General features: G+C 35.8%; 1 protein-coding gene across 2 annotated transcripts in view; it reads left to right on the top strand.

Moving 5' to 3' along the window:
* The first annotated feature begins 7,295 nt into the window (after positions 1-7,295).
* The window catches only part of LOC106462785 (abnormal cell migration protein 10-like), a 79,598-nt gene continuing 62,417 nt past the window's right edge, over positions 7,296-24,476 (top strand). For both annotated transcript variants that reach the window (XM_022390123.1, XM_022390122.1), the window contains exon 1: positions 7,296-8,223. In XM_022390123.1, coding sequence (XP_022245831.1) covers positions 8,077-8,223 — 147 coding nt within the window. In that variant the 5' untranslated portion in view covers positions 7,296-8,076. The remainder of the gene's footprint in view (positions 8,224-24,476) is intronic.

The following is a 24,476-nucleotide window of genomic DNA, read 5'->3' as shown; positions in this document are numbered from 1 at the left end:
GTATTACTGTATTTTATTCTTTTTTTTTTGTTGTGTTTTCTTGCTGTAGTTTCTCCTCATGATTACTGTTTTATTTGTTTAATTATCGTTATATTTAACAGTTGTACTTTGACAATGTCCAAAGACTTATGTAAATTTATTTTATTTTGCTTTAGATACTGAAGATGGAATTTGATAAAATTCCGAAACGTTTATCTATGTCCCCTTTTTTGTCAATAAACAATGTTGTATATCATAAGTGTCGTAATCTTGTTCGTAGTTTTATGAATATCGTTGGACATTTGTGTCGAGTGGATAATTACAGATCACTAATTCTATATTCCGTGCACATCTGACTGTTACTTTTTTTTAAAGCTATACATTAATACAGTGCAATATTAAGTTTTTGGGTGTATGTGTTTTACATCACTTATACATATTCGCATTAAAGAGATTTTATAAGTACACGTGTGTGTAAAGCATAATGGATTTTCTTTGGATTAATAAATGAAATTTCTTGACGTATGTCATGTTTGTTGGTTCACATGGACAACACCTTGTGCAAACAATAGGCTAAACTGCTGGATCAGAAATGTGGCATAATCGTCCCTAATTTTGAACTGCGGGCCAGAGGGAAAGCAATCAATCGACATCACCGGCTGCCTAAAGCTGTACCTACAGCAGAAAGATCCGGTAACCACACTTGGCCCGCCATATATAGTGACGGAGAACAATGTTAGTTTTGCAAATTCTAATTAAACTTTTCAGTAATCTTTTTTTATTTTTGTTAGTGAAAGTACATAAACACGTGTTCGTCTCTTAGACAGTTATTTTATTATCAACACACTATTTATGACATTCTTTTGTGAGGCAAGTTAGGCCACATGGAAGACACGTGGAAATGTTTCGTGAAGGAAATTAACAATGACATGTTATGACGAATGTACATGCCCTTTGTTCGTGGACTGTAAGACTATTTATAGGATTCTTTAGTCGGTAGATATTGTGACTTTCTGTCAGGTAAAGTTTCACAATATGATTATATAAACTTAACATATGAGGGAGATTAGTTTACTGTCTTTTTTTTTTCTTTACTTTTTTGTGACATTCTTGCTCGATCATATCAACTATCGTGATACTGTCTTCCGAAAAGCTTACTGGGGATTAAATATAAAAAAAAAGTCGCCAAAGGCTAACGTGTCGTGGAATATTGCTATTTATAATAAATTACTACACTACAAGATTTGTTTATGTACTACGCATTCGTCGTGTACTTAAAAAAAAATATATATATATAGAATTTTTAAACATCTTTCATTTGAATTGATATATATAAGATGTTGCAAACTTGACTGACTATACATTTGTCTTATTTAGAACATAGTTTAATTTCTGTTAGTTTGAAACAAAATAATTAAATTGGTTTCAATTGTCTTAATAATATTTTTAGTACCAACCGTAAAGTACGAAGAGTATACTAATTGGCCAGGTGGTTAGGGCGCTCGACTCGCAATCTGAGGGTCGCGGGTTCGACTCCCCGACCCACCAAACAGGCTCGTCCCTCTCAGCCGTGGGGGCGTTATAATGTGACGGTTAATCCCACTATTCGTTAGTAAAAGAGTTGGCGGTGATGACTAGCTGCCTTCCCTGCTAAATTAGGTACGGCTAGCGCAGATAGCTCTCGTGTATCTATGGGCGAATTTCAAACCAAACTAATTTTTGCTCCACTCTGGTAATAATATTAAATTATCAATTACTTCGACACACAAATAATGGTTTATGCTGTATCAAGTTCATGATAATTTTATCATAGTATGAATAATTTGGAGAAGCTCATAAAAAAAATTTATATATTAATATTATGTAGTGAAACATGGATTAAATAATTATTCTGAGTACGCATTACTTTACATGTATAATATGCATGTTGTTTTATGTAAGACCAATTCATTCTATGGTAGACGATCTTATTAGTGATCTTTAACTGCATATACTTTAGCATTCGCAATAATATTAATGTGATCAATGAAGACAATCGAATAAGTAAGACAGTTTCCATGTATGCGCTTCTAAAATTATAACGATTACTACTTGATAGCACTGAAAATTGGAGTATCATATGAAAAATATTATCATATCCGGAATGGCTTGAATTTTCCCCAGGCGCGATCTACCACGCACTTTGTTTTCTAGTATAATTTTGTGACACCATATACAAGTACGAAAGATAAATGACTCAAGTGTTTATAATATATTCTTATGAAAGTTAGAACTGCAAATGGGTTTCTAATCGCAAAAACACGGGAAATGTGTGACACTCCGCAAGTTTTAGCTTTTTTTTTGTTATTGTTGTCAGCTATATAATTGCCTGAAGGACGTTCGCAATAATCTGTTTCAGATGTAAAAGGAATTATCATTCATCCATTAAAGAAGCAAACTCGGATAGGCCTAAATGTGAACGTTTATTTTTTATCCTAAGATTTATTTAATGAGCGATTGTGATGGCTGCATTTGATACTACTGTTGTTACAACGTTCTTCTTTTACTGGCAGATTCTGTTAAATTATTTGGAGAAAATAATTCAACGTCCAGTTCACGTAAAAATAACAAATTAATTTTATTTCCTCCTTAACGTTTCTTTACAGGTTTGTACGCTTGGTAACTTGTTGTAGGCCCATGTTTACAGCCACGCTGTCTGGACTACACTAACGTAAAAAATTAAGTTACTTGTACTAAGTAATTCATTATGTACGACAGCTAACATAGATCCAAAAACGTAAACTAATTTACTCTACCGGCTAGAAAACAACTCTCTATCTTCACTATTTCACTGTAAGCTTACTTAGATTATTGACTGGCTTATCCGTATTTATACCTATATCCATGGTCTATATATTTCGTAAAATCTCTCATTCATTTATATTCTAGGACTAACTTGATCTTAAAGTGATGCGCCCTCTAGTAAATATCTGAATTAAAAATATAAAAAATATAACTTATAACACTACCTATTAGGATAGATCATTTTAAAAGGAAGCTGCGACCTTGATCTATATTAATAAAATTACTCAAACATTTAGGGTTAACAAAGTGATATTATCTGTCATCCCTTTTTATTTATTGAACAATAAAACCATTTCTGGATGGATCAATTTTACTCCAAGTTAATAAAGTAACTTCGTCGCTCTGGGGGTAACAAAAATGATAATATATCCAGAGTTTAAAAAAAAAAAAAACAAAAAAAAAAACGCGTTTCCTTGACATGGGTATATAAATACCTTCTCTATCCTAGAGTTACAAAACTGATTATATATACGATATTAATAAATAAAAAATGTTTCTTTGAATGGATACATAAATGAATTCTTTACCTTAGGGTTACAAAACTGATCATAGATCCAGAATTTAAAAAATATATATATTTTTATATGAATATAAATGCTTTCTTTACTTCGTATTAATAGAACTGGCCCTATATCACAATTAAAAAGACCGTTTTTTTTATAAACATTATTTAATCCTGAGCTAACAAAAACCTCTCTATTTCGTCGGTATTCACCCGATATTTTGTCCTACACCCCCACGATAATATAGTGAAGCAGTATTTTTTCTTTTAGTCTAATTTTTATTTTCATCACTCTTTGTCAAGGAATTAGACAAACACAGCCGATTTTCGTTATTCGTGATAACGGAAACCAATGGTGGGACTACCTGCGCATGTGCAGGATGATGATAGTTGCGCGTTCCACAGTGGTGAGGCAGATTATTACTGAATACAGGATTATTTAGTTGAAAGTTCTTATAAAGCAGACAAGTCTGTGTTGAAATCAGCAAAATCTCCATCATACGTGTACAATCAGGAACACAAAGCAAACAGTGTCAGAGTTTACTGTTGCGATATGATGAATTTATTATGCCAAACTGTCCCTGCTGAATTATGATAATAGTACAATATGCTTTGTACTGATTTTGATTTAATTTTAGAATCACGCGTTTTGTCCAACAGTGGGCATTATTACTCAACCGTTTCAAGGTGTTACATAATAGTGATGTAAGGCTTGATGTGTGTTATGACACACGATTTGGCCCGGCATGGGCACTCGACTCGCAATACGAGGGTCGCGGGTTCGAATTCCCGTCCCTCCAAACATGCTCGCCCTTTCAGCCGTAGGGACGTTATAATATGACGCTCAATCCCACTATTCGTTGGTAAAAGAGTAGCCCAAGAGTTGGCGGTGGGTGGTGATGACTAGCTGCATTTCCTCTAGTCTTACACTGCTAAATTAGGGCCGGCTAGCGCAGATAGCCCTCATGTAGCTTTGCGCGAAATTCATAGCAAACAAACAGACGATTTGTTAACTTGGCAGTATAGCATTATTTGGCAATACAATGCACCTGTGTTATTAATTCTTAATTTCTTTCTCTTATAAGTAAGGCGAGATATTTGTTGAAGTTTGGTTTGTTTGTTTTAGAGCAAACCCCTATTGGACTATCTGTCGAGCTCACCGCGTAAAATTACCGTTGTCACCATGTTAGATATCTCAGAATGCTTAATTTCCACTTTTTTTTTCCGGCTGGATGGATACCCTCAGATCCCCCAGAAAAAGGGTGTGGCTCCTCCCTCCGTATTATCTCTCGTACTTCGCGCTCTTATCTCCCTGTTTAAAACTGAACAAAGTTGACAGGTCATTCGCTGTGGATTGTCAAAACAATTTCCTTGCCCCAAGTTAACCTATGGTCTGTTTAGTAAAATTATTTCTTTGTTTCGGACTAACAGTTTTTTTTTGTCATGGAACGTCAAAACTGTTCATCCATACTTCTTTAACCAGACTGTTTTGTGCAGGTAATTGATTTTCTCGTTCATCCCGGAATAGTACGATACGCATGTAAAGTCTCAAGGTAATAGAATAGCACATTTATTGTATGTAACCGAATTTCTTTGTTCTCATGTAGCGAAACTGCTACCATATGATATTTGGTTTCATTTTCATTTTGTGCGCCTTCTTTCTCCATTGTATTTAAAGCACATATGCGAATCCCCGAAGAGTAAGATTATATTGGTAGAAAATTGGTAGACTCGGGTTTCTTCCACATTCTTATTCCCGATTTTTTTGTTTAAAAGAATAGAAAACTGAAACATTTTTTGTTAATGATATTTATTCTTCTCTGGTATTGCACTTTTGAACAATAAATAGAAGTCGCGCTTTGTCCGGTGTCAATTATTTTTAACATCTCTAAAAGGAAGATTTATAACGCTGTTAGCGTGTAATAAGCGCGAGTACTGCTGACAAAATGTAACTCCTTCGCGTCCCCTGGTGGTTCAACAGTGTGCTCGAATACTTATAAAGCTAAAATCCTGGGTTTGGTCTTTGCGTGGGCAGAGCGTAAATAGTCCATTGTACAGCTATGCGCTTAAACAGACAAACAAAATTTCTATACGTATGCATGGATAAATAAAACGGAAAATCGCTCATACCGAACAAGAACAGAATAAAAAAGTTAATTCTCTCGACTTCTTGGAAATTCTCTCTGTTTTATACATGTTTTTCCCCTTAAATATAATAACACCTGAATGACCTAAAAAACGAATCAAACCTAGTAACGAACAGGAAATTAACAAAATATAGTAGGTTTGTACAAGCACTAATTTGATGTCTCCTGGTTGCTCGGCGGTAGTGTTGGGACTTATAACGCTTGATATCAGGGTTCGATCCCCGGGGCCAACACAACAGAGTAGCCCATTGTTGAACTTTGCACTAAAATAAAATAAGTACAAACATCTGAGTTAAAATAAATTAATGTTTAGAATTACTTTGAAAATTAGCATGCTTTGTTGTTGTTGCTTTTTTGTGTTAAAGAAAAATAATTGGAACTAACAATCAGCCATGCTTTTTGCGCACATGGACGTTTCTCCAGTCACTGCATTATTATACACAGCTTTTCATGACTGGTACCTATTTATATTGTGTTTATTGAGTAACGGTTACTGAGAGACTCAAGAAAAATTATGTAATTGAGGGAAGTACAGTTGTTGTTTACTGCAGCTGGTGATGCGGAAACTGACATTAACGTGCAAAAAAAACACACACACACAATAAAAAACGTGTTTCTTTCGGGGGGACAACGTCTGCTGACTGCTAGAAAACCAGTTGGATTCAATCTGTAGATTTGCGCCCATGTTGTCCATACCTCGAGGACTTGCGATGACGAAAGGCTGTATGAAGGAGGGTCTGACGCCAGCACGGCGTGTAGTAAAAGTACAGAATGTGGAACGTAATGGTTCATCAACCCTTCTTTGCTACTTTTCCATGTCCCTGACACCATCAGTAAGTGTAGACTCTTTTGTGCTCAAGATGCGTACGTCGTGTCTACACGAGGTGGCGGCACGATCGCAGCCGTTACACGTAGAGTGTGTGGGTCATACGCTCAACTAGCGCATTGGTTTTGTACTATCACATGATGACTTTAACAACCTTGTTATCTCCCTATTGACATGTGCCAGTGGTAAAATAAACGCAGTAAGCTGGACATACTGTAGCATCTTTGTTTGAGTGTTCATTTGTAGTTAAGATATATGTTGAAATGATATATACAAGTAGAAGCGATAAACTTACACCTTGTTTAGATAGTTAACATGGACGTTGAGAATGATAATTTCAGTAAACAATTCTGATGACTTTTGTTTTCATGGATTTGAGATCAAGAATTTGGTAGAAATTTGCATAGAGTACCATAACACATTGTATTGCTGTCTAATCGTATGCGCAGCTTTAGGTTCTAATATTTATTTACATTTTATGTAACAATGTAAGAGAAAACACTATTTAATGCTAACTTTTTGGTAACGTGAAATAATAGCTAATTATTAGTTATAATAAAGCCGTTATATTGTATGCATTAATGTTTAGTCCCTTAATTCCATACATAAGTTTTGGTTTAGTTTTATTAATTGGACTTATAAATCGATCTGTTTCTAAAACGCTGTATATGTAGGCATAGTTTGATATTTATGGTTGAAATTGAAACATTATGTAACATTTTCTGCATTTTGAGAAATAGCAGCTTTTGTTTCTGATCGTGTAAAGTTTATTTCTGCTTTAGACGTATTTTGTTCTATTCAAAGAAGACATGTTGCGAAAAACAAAAACAATCCGACTTAACAACACTAGTTCAAAAAAAAAAAAAATTCCATGCACACAGCCGGCATATGGAAGTCATCTGCATAGCTCAGCTGTAATAGACCAATGGATTGGCTGAACATACATACATACTTAGAGCAGCCATCCTGGTAGCTGCCCCAGTTGTGAGTGCACGCGTGGAGAAGCATGTGGCACTAGTATGTCAGTGCTGGGGACTAGGTAAAGAGAGGAAGAAATCGGTGAAGTCAGAAGTCTCGGGTGTTTCCCCTACGCTTGTTCTTGTCAGGAATATTACAGAGAAAAACTTCGGAAATAAGTATATTATTAATACGGTGATCAGTATTTACTGTTAAAGTTATTCTGTTCTAACGCTCGTGTATTAAGTACAGTATTCTGTGATAGCGTGTTGTTAGCTAACACCCAACGCAGTAATATTCATATCGGGTTTATTTGTGAATATCTGAAAATATACTGACAGATATACTAATTGAATCAAATTTCTTTATAACTGCTATGAACAACTGACTTTACGAGGATGTTTCTACTCGACTGTCTGCTGAAGTTCTGTCTTATTTGATCTTGGTTATTCTGTCTGCATATTGTAAGCTGATTATTACAACTGATCTGTAGCGATTATCTACTGATGCAGGCAGGGCTAATGTAGTATCGAGTCTAGTAGTAGTACAGCATGTATTGATCACTGGCACTCTGAGATTCTGTGTTACGTTAGGGTGAAATTCAACGTGGTTTTGAATACAGCTGGTTCAGAACTCGAGCCTTCTTGACCACTACAACTAAGTCTTTGTCTGCCAGTGATAGTAAAAGGAAATCGTGCGTGAGTTCGGGCAAGGAATAGTAAAGCAGATAGCCACAAGGTGTAGAGATAACACATACGACTAACCGTGGAAAGTACTTAGTTGTGTCTACTACGACAAGCTGCATTCTCGGCAGGCGTACCATGGCGGCCGTAACCGCAGCCCTTTCCCCGCCCTGTGAGAGAGGGAAAAGTGGAGTTGAAGATGAACTACGTGACCTGAGAACCGATACCGATGACGAACTACTATCTGATCCGGGAATTGAAGTAGAGGATGATGCTGATGTTAATGTAAGTGTCGAAAAATGTGTACTTGTGATTTACTAAGAGTTTTAAAATTTTGTTTTGCTGGTCCATTGAAGGATCATATCGATTGACAGGGTGCGAGCGTGCGCGCGCGTGAATAGTACCACTTCTTGTGTGGCATCATTTTTATGTATTTATGAATACATATGTGTATGCATATTTGGTACACTTATTTCTGTTGTAAATAGCTGAAACATGAAAAAAATTAAGAACAAAAAACTAAAACAATAACTAACAACTCATAATTACTCTCGTTAATTTTCACAAGTTATATTGCTAATAAAACATTCACTACATCTAAAGATAGTCCACAAATTTTGCAAGAATTATATTACATTCCCACAAAAAAAAACGTATAAACGTACTGAGTAATTGCTGTGCAGGCATTATATGTTCATTGATGAAATAAAACAAGACAAAAAGTGGTCATGGACGATTTGGTCCTTAATTTATTGTAATTTGATTGGTTCCTGTGATGTAATCAGCTTGTACAGAACTACAACAAAAAACGTTTTGAAATGTTACTGAGCCGTAAGTGGCAGTTGATAACGTAGCTTGTATGCAGATTCTTGGGGATAAAAAAAAAACTTGATTTGTGAAAGTGTAGTAAATCTTAACACTTCAAGTATATGTATACGCATAATCGATACTAGGGGAGAAATTCTCAAAAAAAAAAGTTAACATATGTTTGAAAGAGAAAAAAAATCTACGTGTAAACAAAAAAAATTAACAAAACAGCTAAAAAAAAAATAAGTTCCGGTACTCAGTACTAGCAGAATTTCACCCCTGATCGACACTAAGGGTGATTACTATACCCCAACTGAACAGCGTAGCATCATTGCTTTATTGTCTGCGTAACAAGTCACATTTTTAGACCTGGAAGTTAAGTTTATGAAGCTCCGTTGAGATTTGAACTTCATGAACTTGTAACCTACAGAGTGCATAATTCTTCTCGTTATCGTGACATGCGCACGTTGTACCGACATCACGACAATGTAAATTGCAATGTTAAATATCCCTTATGTGACGTAATTTTAGTATCCACTGACCGACTGACTGACAGACATTGGTGCGTTATAAAAAATTTTCGTAAAACTATACCATTAATATATTTCAGGTCCCTCAATGAGTCAGCGGTAAGTGTACGCACTCATACAGCTGAAATCCGGTGTTCGATTCATTTCGATAACAGAGTGCCCATTGTGTAACTTTGCGCTAAAGAAAAACATCAGAAGACTAACGAGAAGAATATCGAAATAATGACATTATGACATGTTTTTTGGCATATTTAGTAAAAGTTAAAATTCTTGCCTATTTGTTTACACGTATGTTTCATTAAAATATATACATAATAAAGAAAACTCGATTGTTTGAAAGACAATGCAGTTTCTTCTTCAAATCTGTACACACATTTCTTTAGTCAAGACTGACAACCGTCAAGAGAGATACTTGCCTAAGTTATATTTGAATGATACCTATATAAAGATAATTGGTCTGATGCTAATCGAGTTTTTGTGTATTCTCAAACTGCTATGCGTTTTTTTTTATAGTATCCCTGTTTTTGAGCGCTATTACAATTTATTTATGAAATAATGGGTTTTGATCGTCATTTTTATTTAGTGCCCACAGTCCCAAAAGAGCGGAGCGTGTTTTTGCAGAAATGTGCCGCAAATCATCAATTGGGGCACTCTAGCAACTAGGCCAAATTCGGCTATCCTATTACGTTTGACTGCCCAGTTGTATCTTAATCCTCGTCACTTCAATTTTAAAAGGACAAAAAGGAGCTTATTAGCCCATCAAGGATGTCCCTTCCAGCTCCCAACTATAAACACCCCTTACTATTCATGTATTCATCCAATCTTTTCTTGAATTCGGTTAAATTTTCTCATTTCAAAAGCCAATCACCCTGTTTGAAAAGTAATGCTGTCTGGACAGTGGAAAGGGTGTGGACTTGGTGTACTTAGATTTTCAAAACGATTTTGTTAAGGTGTCGCACAAAAGATTATAGCTAAGGATATCGCATCGAAAGACTTTGAGGTTTTTGAATGTAGGGTGGGAGAAAACGAAAGGTTGTTATTAATAGAGTTCAGTCAAATAGGGCCACTAGAGTACCTTGGGGGTCAGTACTTGAGCCTTTGCTTTTTTTTTTTATTTACATGAATGATACTGATAAGGTCATAATTAGAACATTAATAAAGTTTGTTGATAATGTTATCTAATTTTATTGAGGTGCTACAGGACAACTTGGATCAAATGATAAGTTGTCCAAATGACCTTTAATTATATTATGTGCAAGGTAATGTATTTGAGTTATCATAACCTGGATCAGACGTTTGATATAGAAGGGAACTCACTCAACAGTATGACTGAAGAAAAGGATCTGTATACAGTGATGGATTCAAGCCGTCGAGGCAGTGCTGTAGTAGATAGCGGTTTTATGGTGTATTTATAGACATATTGATTATAGGTCAAAAGATGTAGTTATCTCGGTACAAATCAACAGTTGGGCCTCACTTGGACTATTGGTACAGTTTTGGTCTCCTTATCTATAAGAAAGGATACTGACTTATTGGAATGACTTCAGCGAAGGACTAATAGAATGATTCCGAGGATACAAGGGTTATCTTAAAGAGATAGGTTAATGTCTCTTATTTTCTGTTGAGAAAAAAAAAGCGATCTTATTGAAGTAATTCAGATTAGCCGAAGGATCGATAGGATATAGGCTACCGATTTCTTTGTGCTACATTCTGAATAATATAACGAGAGGACACGAGTTTAAGATCTGGAAAAGACAAGTAAGGCAACAGTTAAGACAGTTTTATTTTTCTAACATGGTGGTAGAATTGTAGCATGAGTTGCTGCCGGAGGCAGTAGTAGGCTTTGCATTTTACAGGAGCTGTAAGACGGAAATTGATAACTTCCTCAAATATAAAGGGTGGGTTAAATTTTTACTTTTCTCTGGGGTCGGGTGTATAAGGATAGCCTTAAAGGACCAAATGGGTTCCTTGTTATTCGTGTGTTATATTATCTGTCTTTTAAGTAACCAATTCATCCGAACAATGAGTTGTTAAACATAAGCACGTCTTTTTCTGCAGATCAATTTCTAGGTTCAACCTGTATATACCTACCGTTCATTTATCCCCAACTTGCCGGTTCTTCTGTCTGTCGTTTTGTTGTGAATTACTATTCATTCTCCCCTCTAACTAGCCCCTTCCTATTTCTAACTTTCTATTCATCTTTTACCATTCAATATCCGTCCGATGAAAAAAAAAAAATGTTCAGCGTTTCAACTTGTATACAGTGATGAATTCAAGCCACCGAGGCAGTGCTGTAGTAGAAAGTAAGACTACTATCTAGCGAAACCGAGGGGTACAAATTACAAGGGGGGGGGGTAAAAGTTGCCCTAATGAATTGGTTCTGTACCCTTCCTTTAGAGTGTAAAGCCCTAATGATTTGGTTCTGTACACTTCCTTTAGAGTGTAAAAACCTAATGATTTGGTTCTGTACCCTTCCTTTACAGTGTAAAAACCTAATTATTTGGTTCTGTACCCTTCCTTTACAGTGTAAAAACCTAATGATTTGGTTCTGTACCCTTCCTTTACAGTGTAAAGCCCTAATGACTTGGTTCTGTACCCTTCCTTTACAGTGTAAAGCCCTAATGACTTGGTTCTGTACCCTTCCTTTACAGTGTAAAGCCCTAATGACTTGGTTCTGTACCCTTCCTTTACAGTGTAAAAACCCTAATGACTTGGTTCTGTACCCTTCCTTTAGAGTGTAAAGCCCTAATGACTTGGTTCTGTACCCTTCCTTTAGAGTGTAAAAACCTAATGATTTGGTTCTGTACCCTTCCTTTAGAGTGTAAAGCCCAATGATTTGGTTCTGTAGTCTTCCTTTAGAGTGTAAAGGGCAGAATTGGGTATTGTACATCTTTCTCATAAAACGAGAGAAAAAAGAAAAAAAATAAGAGATTAAATAATTTAATTTTTACTTCTTTCTTCCAGTACCTGTTAAAAAAATCAGTTGAATGTAGATTTTATTCGCTCATTCTATACAAGCTTTATTTAACCTTGCGTTCACCTCTCAGTTATAATAATGTTTGGATCCTTGTTTATCATCCATGACTTCAGGTCGTACATCAGCAGTCACGTGCAACAGATATAAAATTTCCTCCACCCATCCCTTAATCGGGTTCGACCATGTCCAATCTGTGTTAGTTAACGTTAGGTCAAGTGCCTTATACGTTCGGTCTGTAGTTTTTTGTTGTGAGCTATCGTTTGTTTCTTTGTAACTTTTCTTGTCACGTGTTCTCTCACTGTAATACACGATCACATGAAAAGATGTATTTCTGTAATCCGGTTTTCACATGTGAGCATAATCCAGCTGTTTGTTACATCATATGTCTGTTGCCGAGCTGCTGGTTCTTCTGTACAAAAAGCTTGTTTGCTATCCGTCAGTTTTTTCGTGTTTTCTTTAATGCTTTATGCTTGTCTAATAATCTGTGTGCAATCATTTTAGATGTCGTATGCCCGTTTATCAGGCTTTTTCTCGTCAATCTGTCTGCCTGTCTCAGTTTACGTCTTAATCTATCAGAACCTCTAGGGTACAATGCCGACTGCATGGTAACTGAACGATGAGGCTTTGTTTGTTTGTAGTTAAGCATAAAGCTACACAATGGCCTATCTGTGCTCTGCCCACCACGAGTATCGAAACCCGGTTTCTAGTGTTGAATGATGAGGCATTTCCTGTGATGGACAGATTTGCCGACAATACAATTTCATATGACATACAACTGAATTTCGTGTGTTATTGGGACGAGATACTGGCATCTGTTGTCATTGGACCCAAGTGAATTTTACATATTGTGTTTTAAGATGTATTTTTACTCGCACAGTAATCCTATATTTATATTAGAGTATCAAGAATATACACTCCACCAATACATGAAACCTAGTCTTATTCTTGGGTAAATATAAAGAATAAGACTATGGTTAATGCCCAGGGTTACTAATGAGGGGTGGAATTCCCCGAAATCGGTTTTAATCGGTGAAAAGTGGTAAATCGAATGATAGATTGGGCTCCACATTTGTCTATTTTTTAGTAATCTTATTTTGATGAACAGTCTTTCTCAACCCGCTGCTCTGTGCCTTGGAAAGGCATCTTTTGTGAGAATGGATTGGGTCTGCATTTTTTTTCAGACTTGAACCCTACATACAACTATAGCCCAGGAATGTATTTAATGTTTACCTTACTCACCATACAAGATGAATCAGCTGTGATAGTTCTTGATGAAAAGAGTTTGGCTTTGTTGATTCTGAATTTTGCGTTAGCCGTCCCTAATTTAGCAGTGAAGGACTAGAGAGAAGGCAGTTAGTCATCACTTCCCACCGCCAACTCTTGGGCTACTCTTTTACCAACGAATAGTGGGATTGACCGTCACATTATAACGCCCCAAACACTCGTACTAGGTATGAAGCGACTGCTACGAGTAAATATAATTGTTATGGAGATTGATTTGTTATCCCTCAATCATGGTGTTGCTACAGAGTAGGAGTTGTAACATGTCAGGAAGCTGTTACACGGAACAGTTCCATTGTTTCATTACGCCATTTTGGTAAGATACAAGTGTTATGTTACGAATCCAGCTTCTTTTAAGCGCATCACGTGGTTGAAATTGGTTGTCCACGCAGGGAGGATCAAAAAGATGGAAGTCGCAAAGTATTAAGTCAGATGTGGAATGAGGAAGAACTTCTTAGTTGCAGCTTTTTATTTGTTGTTGTTCAAAAACAATGCCACTCGCAGCTGCTGTTCTGTAATTATATTGCACACTACCTGTTGTGGAAACGCAGAACATACGATGCCGCTAACACTGGACACATAATGAGTTCTTAACACGATCATTTGTTGGTCGCAACTTATCTATATATAGTGTGGGAAAACAAGTCTCTTTCTTTTCTTTTTTTTTCTACCGGAACATCCCTCATATTTTATCGAATATATTATGTACACAAACACACACAGATTATAAGAAGCGTTTGATTAAATATGGATATGATAAGCTCTACTTTGTCGACCCAGTATGTTCTTAATAGTTAAAGTGTCTGATGCCCCTCCCCCGCAATGGCTTAACGGTAAGCTTGATGGCTTACAATGCTTAAGTTCGGGGTTCAATCCCTGCAAAAACATAGCACAAACAGCCAACTGTGGAGCTTTGTGCTTACAACAAAAGTGTATAGTATCTCGTATCATATGAAAGAGATATTGATTTCTAAGTGAGACACTGGCTGTATTGTTTCTTTCATCTTGTATAGCATACTAGAATTGGAGGTATTAATGTGTAGAGCACTAGGCTCGGTGGTATTAGTGCATACTTCTACTTTTTAAATAATATGACTATTAGTTATAACTGGCTGGTTAATCTATAATTAATATATTACGTTCATTTGTAATGTACGTATGTACGTCAGTTCTAAATAACTTCTAAGTACAAACGAGTATATAATTCCTGTGTGTTCATAAGGTTTAGTTTAAAACACTAGTCAGTAGAGCTTCGAAACGTACGACAATACTAAACTAACAGTCATTAGTAACACAATGAACTGTTAGAGCCATCTCTTGCTATTCCAAAAACAAAAATTCTCCCATTTTAGTTAATTCTTCAAAATAGCAGTGAGGCATCTAATTTGAGCTTTAATTTTTAAGAGGGACAAGTCCCCTTAAAACTCCTCCCCATTCGCAACTTATTAATGATTTGTGTCATATGATTACCCTGATGCTTGAGGCCTCCCGCATGCTCAGGCCAGCACTAAGTAACTCTGATCATACTGCAGTATCAGGTGGAAGTTTTTTTTTATACCATACATTTTGAAAAAAATGAAAATACACGTGTTTCATGTAATTAATGAACAACCCCACAGAAACCGTAATTTTCAAATTTATTCAATATAACTTATAAAAAATATAACAAGTTTCACTAATGTCACTTTTCTTTTTTGATTTCATAAGTGAGTCAGTATCACTTAATGTGCGCTTTACTACGTTGCCAATAGTTAAACATTTTGCGAATGTACAAATACACTATTAATACTGATCACTATAAACTACGAGTACAATTATAATTGTCAATATCATAGGCGTACTTATTGCTTTTATTTAAAAAGAAGAAAAATTAGCGACATTTTGAACCACCAGGCTGACTGGTTTCGTGCAGTTGAACTCTGAGAAATGTTGTTCCTTGTATGTCCTTGAGAAGCCTGTTGCGGTCGACACCCTGTAAAATCCGAGCCTCATACATCTTTATTTCTTTCACCTTATAAGTCACTTGAACAATCAAAAGTTTTTTGTTATTTTTTTATATGTATAGGTCTAGATCATAATGTTGTATAATATTTCAAATGAACGTCATATCTCGACTTTATAGGTAAGCAGGCTTATAGTTTTTTTTTTTTTTCAACGTACAGACGCGTGGATGATTAATCGTAGTTTATAAAAATAATTTGCATATGGCAGTACAGTGGCGCCAAGGGTGATATGTTTAGCACATATATATTTGGTTTACAGTAAATTTCGGACCATTTGTCAGTAAAATTCTGCCATGCATAGACTTATGACTGGTGGTTACCGTCACAGTTCTTTCTGATGAAATGTATTTCGTAAAGCAATGAGATGCAATGCCAAGGATACAGTAATTTCAAAGACGACTGTCTATAACGGTGAATAACGACATAGCATCAGCTCAATCGGGTTAAAGTGCAAAAACCTCGCATTGTGTAGGACTGCCGTTACTAGTTACTATGGTTAAAGGTCGCAGAATGGTCATCCAGGAGAACACCCATCAGATTACTAAGAAGTTGCACTTATTCACAATTAACTGTACAAAATATAATTTGCAAAGACCTTGCCCTCTGAATGACTCATAAATCACCAGGCACGTGCTGCTTCTCAAACACATTGGCCAAACAAAGTGCATGCAGAATAGTGTAAAACAAATACCCCGTACGTTGGAGATGAAAGTGTCTTACTCATCAGTCTAAGCCCGAGTGTATACTTAGAACGAAAGCAAGAGAAGCGGGTGATCACATAATGACAAAACTTGCCAATATGGTACATAAAATGTAAAAAGTTATTCGTTGGACTTGTAGTTTTTACAATGGAATATTCAATTGCAAAAAGTGCGCAGTAAAACAACTGCGAACTCTAGTTACATTAAGATTAATGTATGGTCAAGACGTTAAGAAAATATGGCTACATCAAAATACGCCACAAATTATGTTTCTACGAGTCACGGAGAATGAAACCCGGTGTTCGTGCTCTTCGCACTTCTTCCACAGACCTGTGACGCCAAATGATTGCACACTCATGGACGTCTACTTAATTTTTGTTTAGCATTAAACATGGATTTAGTACAGTAAAATGTCTACGAAATTTGTGGCCTAAGAATGTCCTTACCGTTTTCTGCAAAATATTGTTACAATGTCAGGCTGCAGTGCATAATAGTGACCATCACAGTAATGGTGCACCGAACCTAAAACATCGTTTTTATAAACTGCTATTCACTTTCTCTATACAAGTTTTAACATCATAAAATGGATTTATCTACCCTGAACTTAGGATATACACAGTGAGGCCAAAGGAAATATTACGAAGACAACTCAAACCAATTTAATTATCGTTACTTTAATTTGTTTTACTCAAACAATGTTCTAAATGAAGCAATTGAATTGTCACTTTTGCCACACCCGGTGTAGTATTAAATAAAGGAGGAATCGTATATTCTATAGCAGCATTTCTCAACATATGGGTCGCGACCCAAAAAAATAGGTTGACAACTACTGCTCTTAAGTATCAGGGTAGCGAGTTATAGTGATTGTGCCTTTGTCTCTGGAATTTATTATTAAAAAATATATATCAGAACAAGTATCTTTAAAATTAACACCTACATTCTACAAAATATTTGCTTTTTCCAACAATTTTTTAATACTGGCTATCTGTGGGATCAAAGTACAGGCACTGGTTTTGAACCAGAAGCTGGTCACCCAGAACAGCAGTTCCAAACCTTTTTATACCCCCATCCCAGTCAGAACTTTTAAGCCAGCGGCGTATTCCGTGCTGGGTAATGGAATAGGTTGGCAACTTACCGAGACTGCCCACCAATTTTGAGGCGTCAAGTTGGTTTATTTTCTTTTTTAATTTTCTCACAGGTTGAGAATGGCTGTCCAAAATAGTTTTTCGTTTTCGTTGTTATTATATCCTTGAATACCTTTCTTTGAGTGAAATATTGCCTTGATCACAGCCCTTTATATTAGCTACAATGAACTTTGATCTTACTAACTTAATACTCGCACCTCCCCTCCCGTTACAGTTAAAGTTTTGCATACCGAAATATAGTTTTCATTTGTACATCCCTGCTTTGAACTAATTTGTAAAACATATTAATTCATTTATGGTGAAACATTCATTTCCTACTACTTTTATAGTCCTGAATACACGCGTACCTACACATATAAATGTACTGAAATGGAAAATTTGTGGTTGAATAGTAGTGTCAGATATAAAAGGCTGTTTAGTGTAGGTAGTGTTATTAATTAATTTATTTTTGTGTTTGTAATTCATTGATGTAGAGGCTATCGAAGGTCGTGTTTGCAATGTATTGATGTCGAGGCTATGGAAATTTCTAGAAGGCCTAAGTTATAGACATGTAAATAGCTGCGACAAGACAGCGGAAAGAGAGAGTAAAAGTAAAGTCACGTGAAAGAAAAACTTCGGTCAGAGAAAAGTTAGAAAACGTAAAGTTAACGAACTTTACAATGGTGAGAGTGAATGGCCTAACAGTTGGAAAGAAGTAAGGAGAATAATTTGTCTTGTCAAAGGGTGTTCTAAACTAATTGAACCCGCATGTGTGAACTTAGACAGAAGGCAGACGATTATTGGAAGTACGAAAAGCAGAAGATTACTGGCAGTAAAGGATACAACTGCAGTAACTCACGCAACAGCTTAAGTGAAATATACACGGATACTATTGCGATAAAAATAGAGAGTTCGGCTTGTCAACTGAATTCTAAAGCAATTGAATTGGCCTAAGTGGACTTTTGACAAGAAGAAGAGAATTGTACAGTGTTTATGATACAATTATGATCTCCATAGTGTAAAGACTTTTGTACATACTTTTAACTTGTTTCGAATACATATTTTATATTAAAAACAAGTGCAGTGCATGTTGTTCGTTTATTGTCAAATTTATCACCAACAAATCGCAGACACCTACTGTAGAAGAATCCTTAGCCCAACACACCCATAAATTTACATTACTATACATACTACTAAAAAGTAAGTTCCGACAAGTAGTATCATAGTTATCACCGCCACAGAAGATGGGTGGAAGTTGTTTTCACTCCTGTGTATTTGCAAGCAAGATTTCTCGAAAACGGTGAATGGATTTGAATGAAAGTCGTTATGCATTTGACTATGACCCAACTTAGAAGTGAATTTTTTTGGATGGTCAAGGTCACAGCAAGGTCACGAAAATCCAACAAATCTGTTAACACGTGGGTCGATTTTTCACACTATTTTTGCTATATAACTCAGTCAAAAATCGTCGGATTTTGAATAAACTTGGTTGACATATGTAGAATATGTAGTCGGTGTCTGTTGTTAACGGCTGACATATGGACACATTTTCGTATTTTTTGAGAGCCAAATATGACCAACGCTGCGTGGCGTAGGTATGCGCTCTACTGACTACCCCTCTAGCCTAATTAAATTATACTTTAGTCATGATGTATATACCAGCAGTAATAGTGTTTTTTATTATTATGATTTCGAAATAAAACTATTTTCTGGCTTGGTGAATTTCGTGTTCATCAATATGAATATCTGGTGACTTCATTTTTTTTTGTTGGTGTTTAGTGAGGTGCGTAGTGATGCAAATTCACGTAGGGCCTATTTTATACATGATGCAACGTTAAACAGCAGCGTTTGTTTGTGAAGTCATCAGACGCTGTACCTAATTTCTAATCGTTTATTCAGCGTTTTTGCTTTCTTCCAGAGAAAAAAAAAAGACTTCGAAAACTGATATGTTATTTACGCGTTTGTGAATTGTATCGAGTCCTAGATAATTTTGATAGAATTCAAGTAAGAATTGATTGTTTATCGGTTCATTGTTACCCCTTCCTTCTATTTTCTGACACCACTACGAAACGTTTCTTCTTTTTTTTTTCTTCTGGTAATGGTGTAATACTATTTACAAACAACCAGTATTATTTTCTTCAGTTTACTCAATAAGTGGTTATTTCCTGGGCATCCCAACCCGATTTCCTCTAAAGAATCGTCCCTGGTTTCAGACTAACAACCTTATTTTCCCTCAGAACTTAGCCTTACGATACGTTGTTGTGTCACACGTGCTTGGAATCAATCGACTAACAAGCTATCATGTGTCCTTTGTTAGCTCAATAATAGGCCGCTACAGACCAGTTGTTGGTGTTTCGATTTATGTTATGTTGTCTGCTGGAAAATTTTATTTTCTCTTATATTTATATTCTAGCATAACCCAAAGAAATTGCGATAAGCCTATTTGCAGTCCAAATAAATTCTAAAATACGAAATGTAGGTTATAAATATGTAGAGAGAGAGAGAGACGATTTTCTTCATTGTTATCCATCCAGTGGTACGACATTTAATGATTTATATATTAAAACTTTGTAATACAGATCAGCAAGAGGAAAACTAATACTTTTAAATAAGAATAAGCTTTTATAGTAAAATAGTTTTTAGAATTTTCTTTATGGTTTAATCAATAGTTCCATAATTTAAACATCAAAATTTCAAGTTTTATCACCTTACCTCAACTGTTATGTAGGTAATCAGCTTTAGGAACACTATTAGTATTAAAAGATCACTTAAGATTTGAAATGAATATTACTATTAGGCTTATAGAACTTAAATTACAAACGTAACTGAGTTCAGGCTTTTAGCTTCACAGTTAAGTATTGTTCCTAGTAAAAGTAGTTCTTCTCATCAAAATGGTTACTTTAAATAAAAAATCTCGGTACTGATGCATTTTAATTTAATAATCTTTTGCTGAAATTGAACTTGCTAAGTAAAGTTCAAGTAGACTACACCGTAAATAAGGCTTAACATCAGGAGCCCTATGTAGGCCTAAGAGTAAGAACTGACAAAGGTAGTACTAGTAACGTTAACCATTTGCCTTCATAGTATGAGTACAGGCTTAAAAATTAAAATCTTACTTACTCTAGCCCTACTGACTATAGCCTTACATAACATTACAAGGCTAGTATATGGAGTCCTTTACTCAAGTCTTACATTGTGGCGTTGCACAGTACCAGTCAGTTTGTTTAATGAGATGAATCTTTCGCTCGACATTTGTGAATCTTATCATTATACACACTATTAAGAGTCACCTGTCTCTCAAAAAAAAGTTAAAAAGCTTGATAGATATTAGAGAACAGAGCTAAAAGTAGTCAAAATAAAGCTTAAATATTTTGTTGACTTCCTCGCATACGTTGACAGCACTTGTTTGAACCTTCTATGCGCTCTTCATGTGTTTCGTGACGGAACAATGACGTAATTTCAAAATAAATGCATTTTTACTGAAATGTACTCACAAAAAAAGGGACCTTTTGTTTTTTAAATCCGATGAACTGTTTCATATAAGGGGACTGGCGGACACTTGAAAATTACATATAAGGATGTTTGGAGTTATAATTGTGTTGTTTGACGTTCGATCACTCACCGTTAAACAACACATATTTACATTTATGTGTATAATTTTGGAAGATCCGACGAAAAGCCCCCCCCTCTCCGGTGGCTTAGCGGTAAGCTTCAGGACTTGTAACGCTAAAAGTCGGGTTTCAATACTCGCGGTGGGCAGAGCACAGATAGCCCATTATTTTTTGCTTAACAAATGACTTATTTTGAGGCATGTGTCCTTTGCGACTCAGCTTGTGACGTTAAAATTACAAGTTGGATCCTTCATATTTGGAACACTGTATATTTATCAGGTGTAACTTATCATAAAAAGTTGCTTACATTAATCCATGATTATTTTCTTAATGCAGAGGTTTTAACTTTCTATGGGGAAATGTTTTGTAGGTATATATTATAACGATTATTCACATGAAACGTCATGTCTTCCGTTAAAAGTTGCAAATCGTCCTAATTTATTCACGATGTAGTAGCATATTCTATCGTTATTATTTTCTTGCTTCAAGTTTGTCGAGTGTTTTCCTGTATCATAAACTAAAGGTTATTTTAGGACATGAAAAGTTGCTTCCATTATATGTAATTGCAAAAACGCCCATACAAAACGCAAACTGAAAATTTGCATGTATCTCCCCATGGTCCCAATGAACCCCCACGCCGAATTTCAGAAAGATCTATCTACAGGGAGCAAAGTAGTGGTAAAAAACGCCCATAAAAACCGCAAAATGCAAAACTGAAAATTTGTATGCATCCCCGCATGGACCTAATGAACCTCCATACCAATTTTGGTGAAGATCCATCCACACCCTGCGAAGTCGTTACACGGACATACAACAGAAGTACTATTATATTTATATAGATATTTGTTTATTATTCTTTGCAATTACAGTGTGTTTTAAGTATGGGCAACAGGCATTATCGTTACAGTGTTTTTAAAGACTAATTTGACTTACACAACAGCAGACATTTACCAGCCTAGAATGTTCTTCACTAAGTATGTTTAAAAAATTCTGTAACTTTACAGGAAGAAGGAAGAACATAAATTAGTTAATGCCATCATACAGAGGATTAATAACACTTTATAATAACAATTTGAATAATATGTTACAGCAGCACGTTGTCGCAAGTATGAGCCGTGTGACCAACGGCTGCATGTTCAGAAACTATATATCCGAGTCACGGCAAATTACCTATTGTTCAGTGTGTTATGTTTCTACAGTTAGACTTAACACTGAAGGCTACCACAGTTCTTTGCGAAGAAGAATATTTGTATACAGCGAAATTGTTAAGCAAGGTAGTGCCAAAAGACACATAATTTCGGAGACGAGTGCCTTCACTGTTTTCTACGGTTCGGGAAAATTCGCACAGTAAAGCTCTTGGGACAGCAAATGGGACCCCGAAATCACACTCCATACGCAAAACTACCGCTGTTGCTACGAAAGAGAACCCACCGACCCACTGCTGCAGTGAAACTGTGAACATCTTGTGGTACCTTTGACCAAACGGTAAGCAAGGAGTTAAAGTTGGTGAAAGATCACAAGTTTCCAGCCCCCCCCCCCGAAATTAACTGTTGTTTTCATGATAAATATGGTTAAAGAAACTGAAATCCAGCAATCCCATTCGACCACATACCTGTCAAGTCCTAGGTTGCATCTTCGATGGATCGTTTTGCCTTTTTTTTTAAACGTAGTCTTACAGAAGCAGAAGTTTACATACAGTACAGGGGCGTAACCGGGGGAGGGGTCAAAGGGCCGCCCCAATATTCTAAAATTATAAAAGTTCCACCATATCTTCTTATTTTATTTAATAACCACTTGACTTTCATGTAGATCACTAACCTACAGATGATGTCATGCGATTGGCTTTTCATCAAGTAAGGCGTTTAGATAATGTGTAAATTTTAAGTCATAGAGAAGGTAAGACGGAATGTAGAATTTGGGAGACTTCGAGTTAATTGTAGATAAAAATAATGTTTTAATATCTGAAAAGAGTAGAACAAAAATAATTACGTCTGTAACTTCTGCTATACCATGGAACTTAAAACATAAGTTAGTTTTTACGATTTATGTATTTATAGGCCCGACCTTAGCCAGCAGACGAAGTTTTCAACTGTCTAAGGCGGAAAAGGCAGCGAAAATTTTAGATTATTTTTACTTTTAACAGAACCAACTACTTCGCACTCGCTTTACGCTCTTTGCCTGTCCTACTGGCCTGATAGATTGTAAGATATAAAACAAAGTTTCTACTGATTACAAGAAACTGGTCTTTTGTAAAGCTTTTCACGCCTTTGCAGCTAAGAAAGCCGAGAAAAATCAAGTTTCTTCTAAATCTAAACAGACTTAAGTAAAATTTTATTTGAAATTGCGGCATTTTATACATGTAGTGTTATTTATTTCTGTCTAATGATGATAAGTGTGTAGATGTTCCTGACTGGGTGACATTATAAAATCTTGCCTTAGGCGGCAAAATACTTATAGCCGTACCTGTACATATTTTTTACAGTCTATAAATCAAGTGTTTTTCTTTTATATATATTCACGTAAAACTGCACAAGGGCTATCTGTGTTAGTCGTCCCTAATTTCGAACTGATAGGAAAGGGTAAAATTAGCTAGTCAACAAAACTCACTGCCATATCTTGTCCAATTGAAAAGTGGAACTTGACCGTCACTCTCATAACGTACCCAAAGCCCCAAAGATCGTTTTTGTGGCAACGAAACGCACACAAGAGACCCTCAGATTCATAGTGTAGTATACTAACTACTTGGCCACGCCTGATCCCGATACTAAAATATTTTTTCCTTATATAAAGCAGAATATGCAAAAAAAAAAAGCTTGAGATCTGTCATTGTACCTTAACAGCAACAGAATCATCTTAGAAAGAAAATAACTTACGAGCAACTACCATTCATTGTTATTTTTGTGAACCTGAAAAAATATAAACGATGCTAACGACTCTGGTTATTTTAATACTACATAATTAGTGAATATGACTCTTCACGTGAACAGACAGTTTTGTTGGTTTAAAACATAAGGCACTAACCGGGTCTAGGTCACGCTTGAAATCTAACTTTGATTTTAAAAAAAATGCAGACAAGGATTGTGAAGAACATAAGTATAAAGATGGAATCATAGGAGTCACTCGTTGGGTTAACTTTATCTGTGGAAGTTCAGCAGGAAATAGAAAGAGTAAACAGATTGACAGATAGATAGAGAGATGACGATTTTTGTATAAAACAAGATTTGTCTGGTCAACATCTTGAGTGCTCTGTCACTTAGGAATCTGTTTATGTTCATTCTAGTATTTACTTTTCGGTTAGCCTTAAAGAACATAAAAACAGTTGAAAAATTAAGAGAAAGGGAGATAGAGTTTGAAGACTTGGTTACAGTTTAATGTTTACCAGCTCGGGCGAAAATCTCGCATTATAACAACAATACTCGTTATTGCCCATTTATACTTGATGTTGACATGCCGAGTTCACAAGCTCGTGTAGCTTTGCGCGAAATTCATAACAAACTAAACCAA

This window comes from Limulus polyphemus, unplaced genomic scaffold (genome assembly GCF_000517525.1).
Source record: "Limulus polyphemus unplaced genomic scaffold, Limulus_polyphemus-2.1.2 Scaffold1250, whole genome shotgun sequence".
Taxonomy (NCBI): Eukaryota; Metazoa; Arthropoda; class Merostomata; order Xiphosura; family Limulidae; genus Limulus; species Limulus polyphemus.
The sequence above is the reverse complement of the archived record's forward strand: the minus strand, read 5'-3'. Positions and strand labels throughout refer to the sequence as shown.